At 50.3% G+C, this 17,281-nt stretch overlaps 1 protein-coding gene across 1 annotated transcript in view; it reads right to left on the bottom strand.

Moving 5' to 3' along the window:
* LOC116947521 (plexin-A2-like) overlaps positions 1-17,281 on the bottom strand; it is a 300,758-nt gene that overhangs the window by 178,493 nt on the left and 104,984 nt on the right. The window contains 1 exon segment of the mRNA XM_032963364.2: positions 16,758-16,892. Within this exon segment, the coding sequence (XP_032819255.2) occupies positions 16,758-16,892 (135 nt within the window).

Genomic DNA, 17,281 nt, shown 5'->3' with positions numbered 1-17,281 from the left:
AATATATATTATGTAAACGGGCGCATGAATTAAATAACAACAACAAAGAGGCATTCATGTGAAGTTGCAGACTCACTGGACAATCTCTTTAAGCCACACTACTTTAGTCAACCTGTTCTCATTAAGAAGATCACTCAGTCTGTGATCATACATTCCGGACCCAACAATAACGCAAGGTGTGTAATATTACCCCCCCCCGATGAAAAATTCCCCCCCCCCGATAAAAAACTCACCCCCCCCCCCAACTGCCCTTTTAAATCCAAAGATCCCTAGCATGTTTATAAGTGTTCAAGGGGCCTTGTCTCTGTAATAATCTCACTGACAAATCCTGAGCTTAGCTCCCGTCTTGTGTTTAAACTGGGGGGGCGCTCTCTCTCTCTGTGCACTCGAGCTCCCGCACGTCTGAGCCACACGTTGAATCCCCCACTCGAGGGGGGGGGGGGGGGGCGATTCCTGATGACGAATGCTTGTGTTGCGATCGAAACGTCGTAGTTTTTTCGTTATTTTCTTTGAACCTCTCCACGTGACTCTACCGAAAGACCCAAAGAATATGAATTCCTGCTGTCACGAAAGCTTTAAGTTGATAAAACATTGTCCGTGTTGGGTGGAGGAGGGCGAACGACACACATTTCACTTGCGCGATCCGACCCCCCAAAATAGATTACGAATCGTAATTAAATATCGGTGACGAAAAGCCTACCTTTGAAGAAAGTATGGGGTCCATAAAATTATCAGCTCAAAAAAATCAAGACCTGATCTAAAAATGTTGAATCAACGCAGAGAGCGAATACATTTCGCTTGTTGTTGTCGTTGTTGTCTTTGCACCTCTCTTCTGCTGTTATCGCACTACATCGTTGCCTCTTGTCCACGTCTCTCTCTCTCTCTCATTGCACCAAACCTCAGTCTGTATCTCGTCTCTCATCTTACTGCATCTGCTGTCATTTTAAAACATCTCTGTCGATTGTCTACATCGCTCCTGGCTATTTACCAGCAGTTTATGAGTGGAAAGAAGCGGGGAGCTACCACCCCCCCCCCCCCCCAAAAAAAAATAGAAATATCTGCAATGCGAAAAAACATCGGAGAGTGGAGGGGGGTGGGAGGCCGAATTTTCACTCCTGTTTTGCTGACTCGGCATCTTTTGCAAAGCCTCACCGGCGTCTGGAAATCTCTCCTTCAACAACAACAACAACAGCAAAAAGGAAAGCAAAGCCATTAAAAGCAATTAGGGTGACTGTTATCGTCATAATTGCTTTAGTGCAAGGCTGCCGTGCCAGCTGTGGTGGAGGTGCCTCGCAGCTCTGCGCCCAATTCGCTGCCCCCCCCACCACCCCGCCTGACGCAACTTGCCCGTCAGCAAGTTGCGTCGCCCGCCAGTGCGGTGTGTAAACGCTTCGATTAATTCACTTTATTTTAACCTTAATTGTATTTCTCTTGCTGCTTTCCGCCTACAGCGGTTCTTGAGTAAGTGTGTTTAGTTTGTTGATGTCCTTCCCCACGCACCTCCGATTAGCGCGGTTGGCTACGCACGGTGCGAAAGAAGTTCAACATGCATACATACACAGTGACTGTAATGGTCGGAAGGATAAAGGCGCAGACTCTGCAATGTCTTGCTCACGCCACTGCTGGTTGAAGGGTCTCCACTGGAGAGAGCTCCAAAGAGGCCCCCACTCGAGGGTGTTTTGACCCACTCTTCGACGCTGGTCAGACGTCTTGTCTTGGAAGAGGTATGGTGTAACCACGTTTTACCCCACCAAGAGCGCCCTTCGGACCATAAACTAACTGTTGGCTGTATCTATTTACTCCGCGGGGTGGAGAGAGTCGGCGGGCCGTTTCTTGGGACGTGCCCCATTGTTTTCAACTGCCGCGCCGTGCGATCGAAACGACCTCTAGATTGCAAGTCGAGTGTGCGAACTATTAGACTATGGCAGCTTCCCCTTAATAATAATAATAATAGCAATGCCCCTTTATTTACCAAAGCCTCACTGAGTCTCAAAACTATCTTCATCAGCAGGATCCTGCTACGGATAACGCTCCGCACAGATGGATTCTAAATTCTGTTGCTGTACTACCAGGGTGGCACAGTGACTGAACAACTCTGCTCGCAAACAGAAGACCGCAATTTCAAATGCCGGTCACGGCAGGGGGTGGGGGGTTTGACCAGTCCATCATCATCGACGTTTTGATACGACGTTTTGATCGCAACACAAGCGGTCGTCATCAGGAAAAAGGGGGTTAGCTCCTAAATGCAACCTATTCATAATGGTTTGAAATGGGCGTAGCCCAAATGTCAGCAGCATGGACGGGGCAGCTGTTAATGTCAGTAGTGGGCAGTGACCGTGACGGTGGTGGATTTTCGACCAATGAAAGGGCTGCCAGGTAAAAATTAGCATGTTAATATGTATTAACATTGGCTGCCCTGCCCATGCTGCTGATATTTGGGCTATGCCCATTTCAAACCTTTAGAAGCTAACCCCCTTTTTCCTGATGACGACTGCTTGTGTTGCGATCAAAACGTCGTAGTTTTTTTGTTATTTTCTTTGAACCTATCTACGTGACTTTACCGAAAGACCCAAAGAATAACTATACCAATTTCTAGTGGAAGCCAACAGTCGCCATGGGAACGTGGAATTTCCACCACCGACTGATCACGGCTGTAACAGCACGTCTGCGCAGTATCGCCGCATGATCAATCGAGCGGAAAGTCATTTCCACTCACATTCTCTTGACTCTACATTCCAGGGGTAAAATATGCACATAGATACGAACAAAACACCGCCGTTTCATATGTATTAAATATAGCCAGACTGACTGCTTTATCTCGAAATATCCAGTGATCTTGTAAAACCCTACCTTGACATGTAATGCATAATTTGAAACATTTTTTGTGTGTGTATGTTGCTATGCTTCCGTGTAATCGGATTTGCTCTGTGAGTGGGGCAAACGTTTACACACGCCCGCCCACCCGCGCACGCACACACGTTTCAATAAGCGAAATCCTTGCTAAAAATAAGATAAAAGAATCAAGCATTACATTGCTATATTACATATTTCGAACTGTTAATGCACTCTCAATGGGATTGTGCGGGTTACAAGAGGGGATGATTATGATGATGTATGTACATACGAATGTACTATATGCTGAACTTCTTTCGCATCATATATAACCAAACCGTGCTAATCGGAGATGCCGGGAAGGACAACAAACTAAACACACAAAGCAGTTTTAAATAAATTAGGTTTCAATCTAGATTATTTAAAAGTGCATATCTCCAGTGGCCTCCTAATATCGGAAGAAAGAGCGTTCCAGACGGCCGCAGAAGTGCATCTGAAAGCACGCGATGCGGTGACCATCTTTGTTCAATGGCCAGTCAAAAAGCTGCTGGTGGGATGATGACGATGAGGTCAGACCGCTAAGAATATTAACGGAGTAGCAGACGAAGAATTGAACGTGTCCGAGTGGACGTCCCACCAAGGAGAAGGAGCCACCTTTGTTTCCCCGCCGCTGATTTCTCAGACCGCATCAGACAGAGAACCGGTTCAGATGTTGGTGCTGCTGCTGTTGTTGTTGTTCGCCGCTGGCGTTAGCCGCCGTGGCTGGGATTCAATCTCAGATGAGGACAACACCCACAAATCGAAGCAAAGATTCCCTGGGTGTATGTACGTAATGGCTGACCTTCTTTCGCACCGTACGTAGCCAACCGTGCTCATCAGAGGTGCGGGATAGATTGTTATCGGCTGCTGGAGTTCAGTGCTGCGAGTAAGAATAACAAGAAGTTCAACTTATAACGTACCGTCGGCGTATTGTTTTTTTTTTGGCTCGCTTTCGACAAGCGACGGAACGACACAGAGGGGAAACCACAGACGAGTGGCAAAGGCAGCAGCCACTCCATGAGCCGGCGCTAACCAACAATTTCCCAAGCTCTGCGGGCCTCCAAATATGAAGATGTTTACTGCCAACGAATACAACGTGCATATATACGTGTGGGAGGAACCCGGAGCACCCGGGCACGATCCAAGCGAGCCACGGGGCAACACTCTACGTCCAGATGGAACAGATGGAGATGATGTGTTGCTCCACAGCCTTCTCCTGGCGAGCCCAGGGCGTGGCACCTCCTCGACGCCCACGACATTTTCTGTGATCCACCAATCATGCAGCTACAGCTAACATCTACAAAGACAAAGATCCCCCTCATAGCCTTAACAGACTGTTGGGGCATGTGCTGCTAGCGAGCACCTATGAAGGCCGGCACGATACACGAGGGGGTGGGTGGTCAGCACCACGCCCGACCGCCTTTGTCTCCCTAGTGACGACGTTTGCACATCCTACCAGGTACTCATTTGAGGCTGAGTCAACCTAGCCACGCCAACACACGCATGCACACGAGCACACTCACACACACACGAACATTTATAAACGAATCTAGGATACCCGGAGGCATCGGCGTATCTCCCGTGAGTCCCCGCTGCTATCATAATCTCGCCGGATAATGGGCCTGGGCAAATGGAAATGAGAATCAGAACCAATTAGCCCCGTGCCGTGCGGCTCAATTCGTCTCCGGTTGGCAGTGCCACCCCGCCCCCCTCCCCCGAACCCCCCCCCCACCGTCCCCACCGCCGCCAACCCACGGAGGTTCCTAACCCGAACGAACCACAGCCATCGCGTCGCCACCTGAGCCATACCCGAGAGGCGCAGACGGCACCAAAGCCGAGCCTGGCTGCTTTCTCGCACCGTGGATCCTCGGGGTTTCAAGAGGCGCCGGGGGTGTTTCTTTGTCCGCGATGTCTTGTGCTCCAGAGAATACGGCAGCGGTCGCACGCGCACGGATTGATGCAAGGAAAGCGAACGGACGGACAACAGGCGAGATGAATCTCCACGAGGAGCGGCCGAATGGGGCTTTATTTTTAATTGACTTTGTTCACCCGTGGGTTTGTTCCTTAAGTGGCTGGGCGGGTGCCCTCCATCCCATCGTGTTTTGCCGTTGCGGGCCCGCGCCTTCAATCGTTGTCTGACGCTTACGGATGCGGGCGAAGGGATTCTTGAAACGCGTCTCTGCCGCGGCTACGCGTCGTTTCGAGAACGCGGCTGTTTTTTTTTTAATGAGCGTTTGAAGTTCACCCGCAGGAGTTATTGACCTGCAACTGGATGATGGTTTGAGTGGGGGGAGGGTGGTGAATGGGAGGGGGGTGTACCATGCACCGCGTTTATGAACCTGACGATGCGATTTGTATCTCTATAAGCCGGTGTTCCTCGTTGCAAGGTCCTCAGGTCACTGGTGGCCCCTGGTGGCCTTTAGTTCGGCCCCCGACAGAGAGACAAAGAGTTGAAAACACCCCTCCCCCCCCATTCGCTATCATGCTGTCAAACCAGCAACGGTTTCAAATGTGTGGCGGCCCCTCGCATTGATGATGTCTTCGACGGCGAAAGTTCCCCCGCCACTCTGAAAATTCGTGAACACTGATTTAAAATCACCACGGGGGCCGAGGAAAGGAGACCGTTTTCAAAAGGACGTGGGATCCATTCTTAAATGACCTTTTGTTCTCCCTCCCCTCCTCCTCCTGGGCCTTCAGGCCGAGTGCCAACAGGACGCACGCCTCCTTGTTGATTGTATGAGAGCTCCTTCCCTACCCTCTACCCACACGTTAGCCACTCACCCCCCAGCCTCTCCTGTTTGCCCCACCTCTCATCTTGTTTATTAAAAGTAAATAACGACCCAATCTGTGGTATTTCAACGCGGCAGGCTCTGCAGGCAACGACCTTCTCACGCCTAGCCCAGTTGTTTATTGTCGGAGGGGTAGCATGCGTCGGACAAAGGGAATTTGAAGTAAATTATATTTTTCAAAAAAGGAAAAGCCACCACTATCACCGGGCCAAGCCACCGTCGGTTGTGCCATCCGTGTCAATATCGGTAACGTCGGTATATCGATCTGTCGACCTCTTCATCGACGTGTTCATCGCGTATCTCCTCCCCGTCAATGACGGCACTAAATGTATGTTGAACTCTCTTCTGCACCGTACGAATGCCAACCGTGCTAATCGGAGGTGCCAGGGGGAAGGACAATTAACTAAAGACAAACTAAATAAATGAGTTAATGCATGTAAACACATAAAGGAAGACTGACAATCGCCTAGCGTGGCTCGCCACACACACGAAAAAAAACCTGCTTCTCTACGACTGCTCAAGGCGATTGGCATCACCACGCCGGTGTTCATTACATTTCTCCCCGCTTCAGCGAGCTTAGGCAGGTCAATTAAAACTCATAATAATTATAAATTATGTTAACAATACCGCTGATCAATCATTTATGGCCCATTGCCAATCCACTAAGTAAGAAAAGTTTTTTGTTGTTGTTGTTATTTCTGGCATTGCAAGGGACGCTTCCACAGTGCTGGTGTGAGAGTTGGCAGCGCACCGGACTTGCAATACAGCAACCGCCGGTTCGATCCCATCTCCACGGTGCGGTAGTTGAAACAATGGGGGCGATTTTCTTCAATCCCCTCCCCACCCGGCTCCCCCCCCCCCCCCCCCAACCGCGCCACCGCTTTTGTCCACCCCGCGGTGTAAACGATCTATAGGTTGCGTGGAGCAGGGACAAGTGTGAGTACTCTAGCCTATTCCAAGACAAGACATCCAGCAGGCGTGGATGGAAGCGTCGCCGTCAAAATCCTCCTCTCAAGAGGACTCTCTCGAGCTCCCTCGACTGGAGGCCGACACCTTTCTAACTTGGCATTGTCATCGTTACTGGGGAAAGCAGAAGATAACAAACTGGCACGTTCCTGAAATCCCCCGCCTCTGGACACTCAGCATCATAAACGTTTTATTTAATTTTACCAGGAAAAACGCACTGAGCTACATTGCCCTTTTTTTTATCAGAAGCGACCTGGCCACAAATGATAGCTCAAAGAAGTAGCTAGGACGCACGACGGTCACAAACAACACACACGCACGCACAAAATGCGTACACAAACAACTTAGCAGTTCTTGCCCGGCGATTTACTGATCGGCAGGTCATCTCGTGTGCTGGACTAAAGTGTGATGTGCGTACTCCACGCACCGCCTGCACGATTTCTCGGCCAGTATGTGGAAGAGTAGGCCAATGACCTTCTAGAGCGGCGCTCTAGAGCGCTCCTTCTCGTGGAGGCCCTCCTTCCAACAGCATCGACACGTGCAAGCATTGGCAGGGCTGCATCGTTACCTTCACAGCTCTTAGCATATATATATTTCCCCTCTCAGCGATTAAATTAATTCCCGTAAATTATCTCCACCCCCCCCCCCCCCCTCCATGTATATACTGCACATATACGTGATAGCGAGAAATAAGATAATCGAGCACTCCACTCCGGAAATCTAAGACGTTGATTTATCCGAGCGCTGCTCCGATGTCGACGCATATTTTGTTGCCTTTGTCACTTAGCGTCCAGATCCCGTGACCGATAAGTCAGGGAGGGCCGTCTGCCATGCGCGTGTCAGAGGGGCGGATGATTTATTTATCCCACTCCACCGCCGCCCCCCCACTCCTAGCCCCGAAGGAATCAGAACACTCAGCTGGTACCGCCGACGTTCTAGGTTCGAATGCCGGATGCTGCGTCACTCGTGAAGAACAACTCGCGAGTGCAGCGAGTTGATGGACACGGCTCAGTCATCAACGCTAGCAGGACATTTCCCGTAAAAACCTAAAGTTGTTGTTGTTGTTTTCATTTTAATTTGGCAAGACCGCTGCACTGGTAATTAAAAAAAAACTGATTTACCAGACGAAAACATCCGTAGAGGAGCTTGGGTGGAAAATTGGAGAGTATTCCTCAGTGTGACAGAGGTGCCTTTTGGAAGGATCTCACGAGTAGTTCTGAGATATCTTCTTCCACGGGCAGTTTTCTTCTTATTCGAATTTCCTTCAAGGAGAGTTCCAAACGAACACTTCCACGTATGGCGTGACGATGGTAGCACAAAAATAAAAAAGTGAGACTTCACACAACATTCGGCACGCATGGGAATTGTTCTTCAGTCACCGTGAGCCCTCTTGCTCTGGCAGTCCATTACAATGTTCAAGCGATAGCAACTGAGAGAACAACTGATTATATAACATACACCACAGGCGAAGGTGCAGGCGCAGACCAACAAATGGCTGCTTACGCCACTGCTGGCGGCAAGGCTGCTCAAGAGGGTATTATGCCCTGCTCTTGCATGCTGGCCAGATATCTTTGAATAATTTAAGCAGGAGTACCCACACTTTACCCCACCGCACGTGGCCTGCCGATCCACTGACTAACTGCTGTGCACCCATTTACACTGCGGTTGGGTGGACAGAGGCGGTGGTATGGTCGAGGGGTTTTAAGAAACTTGCACCGGTGTTTCAACTGGAGGTGGAATCCAACCGGTGCCCTCTGCATTGCAAGTCCAGTGTGGTAACCATTCCACCACAGTGGCAGCAACATAAACTAAACTATGTTTTTTTGGCCAGGTAAGGCCCACTTCGTTGAGTTATCAAATGATGATCTATCAAATGATACAGTGAGGGAAAAAAATATTTGATCCCCTGCTGATTTTGTACGTTTGCCCACTGACAAGGAAATGATCAGTCTATAATATTAATGGTAGGTTTATTTGAACAGTGAGAGACAGAATAACAACAACAAAATCCAGAAAAACGCATGTCAAAAATGTTATAAATTGATTTGCATTTTAATGAGGGAAATAAGTATTTGACCCCCTCTCAATCAGAAAGATTTCTGGCTCCCAGGTGTCTTTTATACAGGTAACGAGCTGAGATGAGGAGCACACTCTTAAAGGGAGTGCTCCTAATCTCAGCGTGTTACCTGTATAAAAGACACCTGTCCACAGAAGCAATTAATCAATCAGATTCCAAACTCTCCACCATGGCCAAGACCAAAGAGCTCTCCAAGGATGTCAGAGACAAGATTGTAGACCTACACAAGGCTGGAATGGGCTACAAGACCATTGCCAAGCAGCTTGGTGAGAATGTGACAACAGTTGGTGCGATTATTCGCAAATGGAAGAAACACAAAAGATCTGTCAATATCCCTCGGCCTGGGGCTCCATGCAAGACCTCACCTCGTGAAGTTGCAATGATCATGAGAACGGTGAGGAATCAGCCCAGAACCACACGGGAGGATCTTGTCAATGATCTCAAGGCAGCTGGGACCATAGTCACCAAGAAAACAATTGGTAACACACTACGCCGTCAAGGACTGAAATCCTGCAGCGCCCACAAGGTCCCCCTGCTCAAGAAAGCACATATACATGCCCGTCTGAAGTTTGCCAATGAACATCTGAATGATTCAGAGGACAACTAGGTGAAAGTGTTGTGGTCAGATGAGACCAAAATGGAGCTCATTGGCATCAACTCAACTCGCCGTGTTTGGAGGAGGAGGAATGCTGCCTATGACCCCAAGAACACCATCCCCACCGTCAAACATGGAGGTGGAAACATTATGCTTTGGGGGTGTTTTTCTGCTAAGGGGACAGGACAACTTCACCGCATTAAAGGGACGATGGACGGGGCCATGTACCGTCAAATCTTGGGTGAGAACCTCCTTCTCTCAGCCAGGGTATTGAAAATGGGTCGTGGATGGGTATTCCAGCATGACAATGACCCAAAACACACGGCCAAGGCAACAAAGGAGTGGCTCAAGAAGAAGCACATTAAGGTCCTGGAGTGGCCTAGCCAGTCTCCAGACCTTAATCCCATAGACAATCTGTGGAGGGAACTGAAGGTTCGAGTTGCCAAACGTCAGCCTCGAAACCTTAATGACTTGGAGAACATCTGCAAAGAGGAGTGGGACAAAATCCCTCCTGAGATGTGTGCAAACCTGGTGGCCAACTAAAAGAAACGTCTGACCTCTGTGATTGCCAACAAGGGTTTTGCCACCAAGTACTAAGTCATGTTTTGCAGAGGGGTCAAATACTTATTTCCCTCATTAAAATGCAAATCAATATATAACATTTTTGACGTGCGTTTTTCTGGATTTTGTTGTTGTTATTCTGTCTCTCACTGTTCAAATAAAGCTACCATTAAAATTATAGACTGATAATTTCTTTGTCAGTGGGCAAACGTACAAAATCAGCAGGGGATCAAATACTTTTTTCCCTCACTGTAGCTCAACGAATTGGCTTTTCGCGTGGACATTTATAGCAGTCACACGCACGTGGATTCTAAGTGTGGAGGGAAAAAACCGGAGGGCCGGAAAGAAAAAGCCACGTGACCACGGGAAGAACATGCAGGGTCTGGATAGAACCCACGACCTCCTGCATACCAGGCCATGGAATTAACATCTCGCCACCGCGGCACCGATATGCTATACCTATATAGACACACCACCAGCAACAACAACAATGGAAAAATAAAAAAATTTCTAAACATTGCACAACAGAGTTGAGAATTGCTTTGGGATTATTGTTGTTACATTTTATACTGCTGTGCCGTAAAAAAAAAGGCTGTATATGCGCATTGTGAGAAGTCTACGGAGCAATAATCACAAAAAATGACAACTCAAGGTGGAGTCCAAAAAAAATAATGGCGATCATAAATAAAGTACCGGGTATAATTTCTGCACAAATGTGACACTCGGTGTTCTGCAAATAACAGAACCATATATATTTGTTTTCAATAGGAATAAAAATCGGACAGTTTAAATATGTATTGTTGTTAGTAATGTTTTTTTTTTAACATATTTTTTCAGCGCGAATGCAAAACGCTCTCGGTTTCACGCTGCAAAGATGAAAGAAGAAATATCTTTTAACAAAAACACAAAAAAAGTTTTGCGACTTAGCCAGCTTTACTCTTAGTCTTTGAACCCAAGGCAACTCGCGGTGCCAAGAAAGGCACAGAGCATCACTCTCTCTCTCTTTCTCGCTCAACAACAACAACAAAAACCAGAAGGGACTTGGCAATCGCTGGAGGAATATATTTCCCGAAGGACGGCAATGAAAAGAGGGGTCGCGCGTGGGAGGTCATCTCGCCTCCTTTAACCCCACTCCATCCCGCGCGTCTAGCCAGGAGAACCATCACCGTCAGGACTTCCCGTGGATTTCTTTTCTTCTCCGCACCCCCCCCCCTCCCCCCCCTACACTCCCCTCTTTTTTTGGAAAATGTGGCTCGCGTTAAAGGCGGGGGGGGGGGGGGGGGCTGGAGTGTCTGGGGGGCCGCCACTCGCCAAGCGCGGCGATGATGAAGAGGGCGAAAACACGAAGGCACGCAGGCAGGTTCAACTTATTTGCGACGGAGCTCTGAGTAGATAAGTGAACCCCTCCCCTCGCCCCCCCCCCCCACCCCTCCGCTATGACTTCAACAAATTAAATTCCATAAATTCAGCCCGCCCGAGTCACCCTTATCATTCCACGGCTCGATTAAGATAGCCGCCTAAAGCGGCGCGGAGAGTACATTCGATATTTAATGTGTGCCGTAAAATCTAAAATAGTACTTCAACAAGTCTACCCCCCCCCCCCCGCCGCCTCGCCCCCCCCCCCCCCCCCCCAATACCCGGGAAGAAAAAAATCACTCGCGCGTATTTATAGTCGCCGAAGTTGAAAAATGTGGCGGAATGTTGCATCGGATTAAATGTATTTTTTCTACAAAAAAAAGCGCGCAAGTAGAGTAATCTCGTTATGAATGAACAATTCAAATTTGTTTTGCTCCGATGAAACGTAAAGCGATTCAGGTCTCGCATACTCCTAAAATACGCGGCACTTGACCCGTTCCGTTTGACAAATTGCTTGCTGGATACCCCCCCCCCCCCCCCCCAACGAAAAGCCATATTTTTATTTTCTATATTTATATTCGCTCCACTGTTGGGGAAATTACTCAACGGGTGCAATTTCCAACGGCTGGAGGTCGTGGGGGAGAGAGGGGGGGGGCGAGGTCAAAGTCCTTTGTCGAGGGTCAAGCTGTTTAAAAGACAGAGGTCACAGGTTAAATACGACCAGCAGAACGGGGGGTCACGCTCTCATCTTCCAAGTGAAATATCGCCTCCTGCCCCCGCCCCCGCACTGCGCCCCCCCCCCGCCACCCCCCACTAAATCCCACTTCCTACAAACATTCTCTCCGCTCGACTCCCCCCCCCCCGCCGCTCCTACGCATTCTCCCCACTCGTCGGCAGAGCCTCACCCACACATGCAACGGCTACGCAACGCCTCATTCCATTAGCACATTTCCTTCTTGCGCTGGGTAGCTTCCGAAAAGTAACAAATATTATGATTGCAGCGCGTGGACGAGGGAGCGGAGGAGGGAGCGGTGCCCGGTATTGTTTTAGAAAACGCAAAGTGCGTCAGTAATGAGTCAGGCCTCGTTATCCGTGGAGTAAACACGCGCTCAAGTGAATGAATCGATTGATAGGTGGACAAAACGCAAGTGCTTCCAATGCATTAAGTCGTTAACTTCATTCTTCGCCTGCGCCTTTGTCTAAACGCGGTTGTTTGTTTTTGCTGCGCTGTTAGCTGTGGGCGGGTCTGATTAATGCCCCGCGTGTACACGGGCACGCGCGCGCGAATGTCCGCACGAGTATCCCTCTCTCTCTCTCGATTGCGTTTGCGAGGTGGCCAAGAGATCAATGGGGTTTTCGCGGTACAGGAGATGCATTCTTGAATATGTCCTTGTTCATCTTCCAGTGTTATCCCCGTCGCACGCGCGGGGTTTTCTCGCCGTTCTTCCCACACGCCAGACACTTATGAATGGCATTGGCCAAACAACCAGAATCTGGGCCGTTCTTCAGAAACAATGTTTTGACGTCGTGAGGCTTCCCTGGGTAAACAAACATCGTTATTATTCCGACTACCATTAAGCGCTCAGAAATAGCACGTTCCCACGCCCGGCCACCTTTGTCTCGACAGTGCTATTGTTCTAAACGCCGCACCAGGTAGTGAGTTAAGGCTGATTCGTGAGCGGGATTCGAACGCGAGTCGTTGGGTTCGTAGGACCGTTCGCTAACCGATAAACTACCACTCCCCCAACACACGCACAGCACAAAGACCTCCTATAGTTTTTAACGGACTGTAGGGGCAAGTGCTGTTAGCGAGCACCTATGAAGGCCGTTACGGCACACGGGGGGGTGGGAGGCCAGCACCACGCCCGACCGCCTTTGTCTCCCTAGTGGCGATGTTTACACACCGCACCAGGTACTCATTTGAGACTGAGTCGACCTAGGTAAGGCCTAGGACCGGTTCAGATAATCGCCACCGGTGTTGGTGACCGTGAGCAGGAATCGAACGCGGGTGGTCGGTCGGGTTTGCAGCGCAGCGCGCAAACTGCTGCACGACCACTCCCACTCCGACACACACACACCACAAAGACAAAGATAGCCCGTATAGCCTTTAACAGGCTATGGGGGCCAAGTGCTGTTAGCGAGCACCGCACGCACCTACACACACACCGGCGCACACTGTCACAAACGCGCACGCTTGATTCCGAATTCACCGCCCAAACATCCTGCGGAAAACATTAACTGCGATGTCAGCTCCTGGGTCAGCTGCGAGAGGGAAGAATTCACTTAACCGGGGCCCGTATTGGCCTGTTCCGTTCAATCACGGAGGCGCGCCGCGGTACAGGCGACAAACAATCCGGCCTCTCTCGCTCGGCAAATCCAATCCCCCCAGCGTGGCCCCCTTGCCTCTCCCATCGGTGCAGCCGCTCAGAGTCGAGGCTGCACCGGACGTGGCCTCTAACCCCCCCCACTCCGCTGCCCTCCCCATTAATCACAGCGGCCCGGCGTTGTTTTTTTTTGTTCGTTAGCGACCAAAACATATTTTCGAAAGGATTTTAGTTTTTTTTACGGGACGTTCGTTTCTTCGTTGACGTCGCGCGAGTGTCAATACACAGGGCGACTGTGTCGAAAAACTCGACGTGGAAGGGTCACAATTCGACTGATGCTCTTCGCGAGAGGGCTCATCATCATCAGGTACACTTGCTCAATCCAGTGCTGGACGAAGGCCTCCCCCGCACAAGACACGCACTTCTCTACGAGCAACCCACACACATTATTGGGGGGGGGAGGGAGTCGAGGTACTCGACAAAATTTGCAACAGTTACAAAAAACTGAAATCAATGCAGTAAATTACGGCCAGCTCAGCAGTAACGGTCGTAGCCCGAGCTGTTAAGCACTGCAGCGACGCGTCCCATTTGCCCCCACCACCACCTCCAACAGACCCCCCCCCCCCGATCGATTGCCGTGAAGTGGACCAAGGGTCCCCTTTGTCTCCAGCACCATTAATTGAGAGGGCCGCGCGGTGTATGGTTGGCCGCCGCTGTCCAGAGCTGGGAGACCAGGCGGTGGCACGTGGCGAGATGTTAACTACCTCGCGTGGTATGGAGGAGGTCGTGGTTTCGATCCAGAACCTGACGCCTGTTAATTTGTAGTTGGCGTGTCTCTCTTGCACGTGGTCACCTAGATTTATTCTCGGGGTCCTCCGTTTTTTTTCCCCTACACATTTAGAAGCACGCGTTTAGAGTATTGGCTGTTATACATGTCCACATGATAAGCCACTTCGTTGAGCTATCATATGTGGCCATGTTGCTTGTTTGCTTCTGAAAAAAGCTATATAGCTCAGTGGGCCTTCCATGGTAAAATAAAAACGCTGTGTATGATCTATAAACTTCCATGTGAGCTGTATCACCTAGAAACTCTACACATAACGACCCGTAGACTAACACAGTTTTCAGAGACTCACACAGAACCCATAGACTGACTCAGGACCCATTAATTAACACAGTGATTATAGACTAACATTGGACCAATATACTATAACACACGACCCTTAGACTAACACAGGAACCATAGACGATCATGGATCCATAGACTAACACAGCGTCTATAGACTACAGCAAAAACCCACAAACGAACACACGACCCACGGTCTAACACAAAACCCACAGAATCACACGTGACTGAATAAATTACGGGTCGCTTGTAGACTGCAGTGTAAGGCTTGAGTATACGTTCATCCAGCAGTGGATAAATCAAGGCTAACGGTGCCTGATGAAGGTCGTGTAGATGACACATGTGGCAGATGTGTTTCTCTCTCTCTGGTTGTTCCTGTTTTGGAGTGAGGATGGATAGAGGGAGGTGGCGGAGGAGCGGAGGAAATTTAATTGGCAACAAGGATTTGGGCTAACCGCATCGGAAGTGGCTTTCAGAAGCGTTACTCAAACATCCCCTTCACTGAAACCCTTATTAATTGGGAATCCCGTGGGCTTTAACTAGGAGCGAAGGCAAGGACAGGGTAAAGTAAGGGCAATTAATCACTCAGATGAGGGTGGAGAGGCAAATTCAGGAGGTGGAGAGTGAGTGGGGAGGGCACGTCATTTGCACATTTACAGAGTGCACCCATGAAATAGAAAAATGAATGAGAAGAATTTACAGCCCTTTGTCAATGAGCTGCTGCAAGAAGTGCTCAACTATGCCGTGTCGGTCATGGGCGTTGTTTGACCGTACTTCAGCAGAGCTGGTCAGCGCGTGTTGGTGAAGCGAGGACCGGTTCAGATATCACTCGCCGCTGATGTTAGCCGTCGCCCGGAAAAAAATCAAACTCGCGTCGCCGGGATTCATTGCGCGGTGTGCTAACTGCTGCGCCACCGCTCCACACATCTAGCGGTTTTCACTGCAGAGGACGTGATGCAGATGCAGCGAGCAATTCCGGGCGTGTGTGAAGTATCCTCTTGAGAGTCTACTCCACGTGGCACTCGGTGATTTGTCTTGCGATGTTCCGGTTGACTTTTGATGGTCTGCATAGCGACAAGTTCATTTGGGGACTTTCTGCTCTAAAAAGTTGGCAACGTCAAGTTCACACCCCCGTCCCCCCCCCGACCCCCCCCCCCCTACACACACCCTTCACGAGGAGTGGAGCTACCGGGATGCACGACACCAACTTCTTGAGTGCACATTGAAAAGAGTTCCACGAGATGTTAACTACCTCACGTGGTATACAGGAGGTCGCGTGGGTTCCATCCCGATCCCGACGCCTGCTGTATTTTGAGAATTTGCGGTGTCTCTCATCATCATCAAGATCGCGAGGAGATGTTAACTACCTCGCCTAGTATACAGGAGGCCGTGGGGTCAATCCCGAACCTGACGCCTGCTGTATATTGGGAGTTTGCGTGTGTCTCTCACCGTGATCGTGTGGATTTTTCTCCGTGTCGCTCCGGTTCCCCCCTCCCTCCACATTTAGAATCAACACGCGTTTAGAGTATTTGGCTGCTATACGTTTCCACGCGATAAGCCACTTCGTTGAGCGATCATTTGTGGCCAGGTCGCTTCTAAAAAATAGCGATATAGGCTCAGTGGGCCTTACCCTGGTTTAGTTTACAAGCGCCACGCGTGCTATGTGTGGTCCTGACGGGGGGGAGGGGGGTTCGGGCTTCTTGGGTACACTTTTAAAAGCGCCACGGGTTCTATGTGTGGTCCTGGTGGGGGGGGGGGGATTATTGGGTACACTTTTAAAAGCGCCACGCGTGTTAGGAGTGGCTATGGCGAGGGGGGGGTCGATCAGGCTTCTTGGGTGCACTTTTAAAAGCGCCACGGGTGCTATGTGTGGTCCTGGTGGGGTTGAGGGGGGATTATTGGGTACACTTCTAAAAGCGCCACACTTGTTACTGGTGGCTGTGGCGGGGGGGGGGGGTTAGTCAGCCTTCTTGGGTACACATTTAAAGCGCCACACGTGTTCGGGGTGGTGGGCATGATGTGGAGGGGGGAGGGGTGGGGGTAGGTGCTAGGGGCAAGGAGAAGGGGGGGAGGGGACGTGGGGAGCTCTCACCTGCTTCGCGGAGAGGACGTAGAGGTGGCGGCGGTCGGGCGCGAACGCCATGTCGCGGAGCAGCGGCTCCCCGGGCGAGGCGCGCAGCTCGTCGTACAGCACCGCGCCACCCTCCCAAGCCCCGTCCACGCGAATCTGTAGGACGCGCGCACGGCAAAAAATGGGGGCAAATGGCACCCCGTCGTTATCGCCTCGCGGCGCGGCCCCCTTCGCCATGCGTCGCAGTCACAATGACGCGACTGCATCCAGCGCACTGACGCACGGGCGTAATTCGTCGCTCCATCTCCAATGCTGGTAGAGGCCACAGTCTCTCTGGTTTATCGATAGCAAAACTAAGGGTTTTTTTTTGTAGGGGGGGGTGGGGGTTCAATGACGTGACAGCAACTAGGCTAAGATGAAGCCGGCGACCTAGGTTCGATTTCGGGCCAACACCAGTGCCGAGTGATACCTGAACAGGTCCTGCGACTCTCCGCTTGACCAACTGACAATTATTTGGCGAAGTGCGGTCCAACGACCGCCGCCCC

Source organism: Petromyzon marinus, chromosome 30 (assembly GCF_048934315.1).
Source record: "Petromyzon marinus isolate PM22_M1 ecotype Great Lakes invasive population chromosome 30, UKy_Petmar_22M1.pri1.0, whole genome shotgun sequence".
Lineage (NCBI taxonomy): Eukaryota > Metazoa > Chordata > Hyperoartia > Petromyzontiformes > Petromyzontidae > Petromyzon > Petromyzon marinus.
The sequence above is the reverse complement of the archived record's forward strand: the minus strand, read 5'-3'. Positions and strand labels throughout refer to the sequence as shown.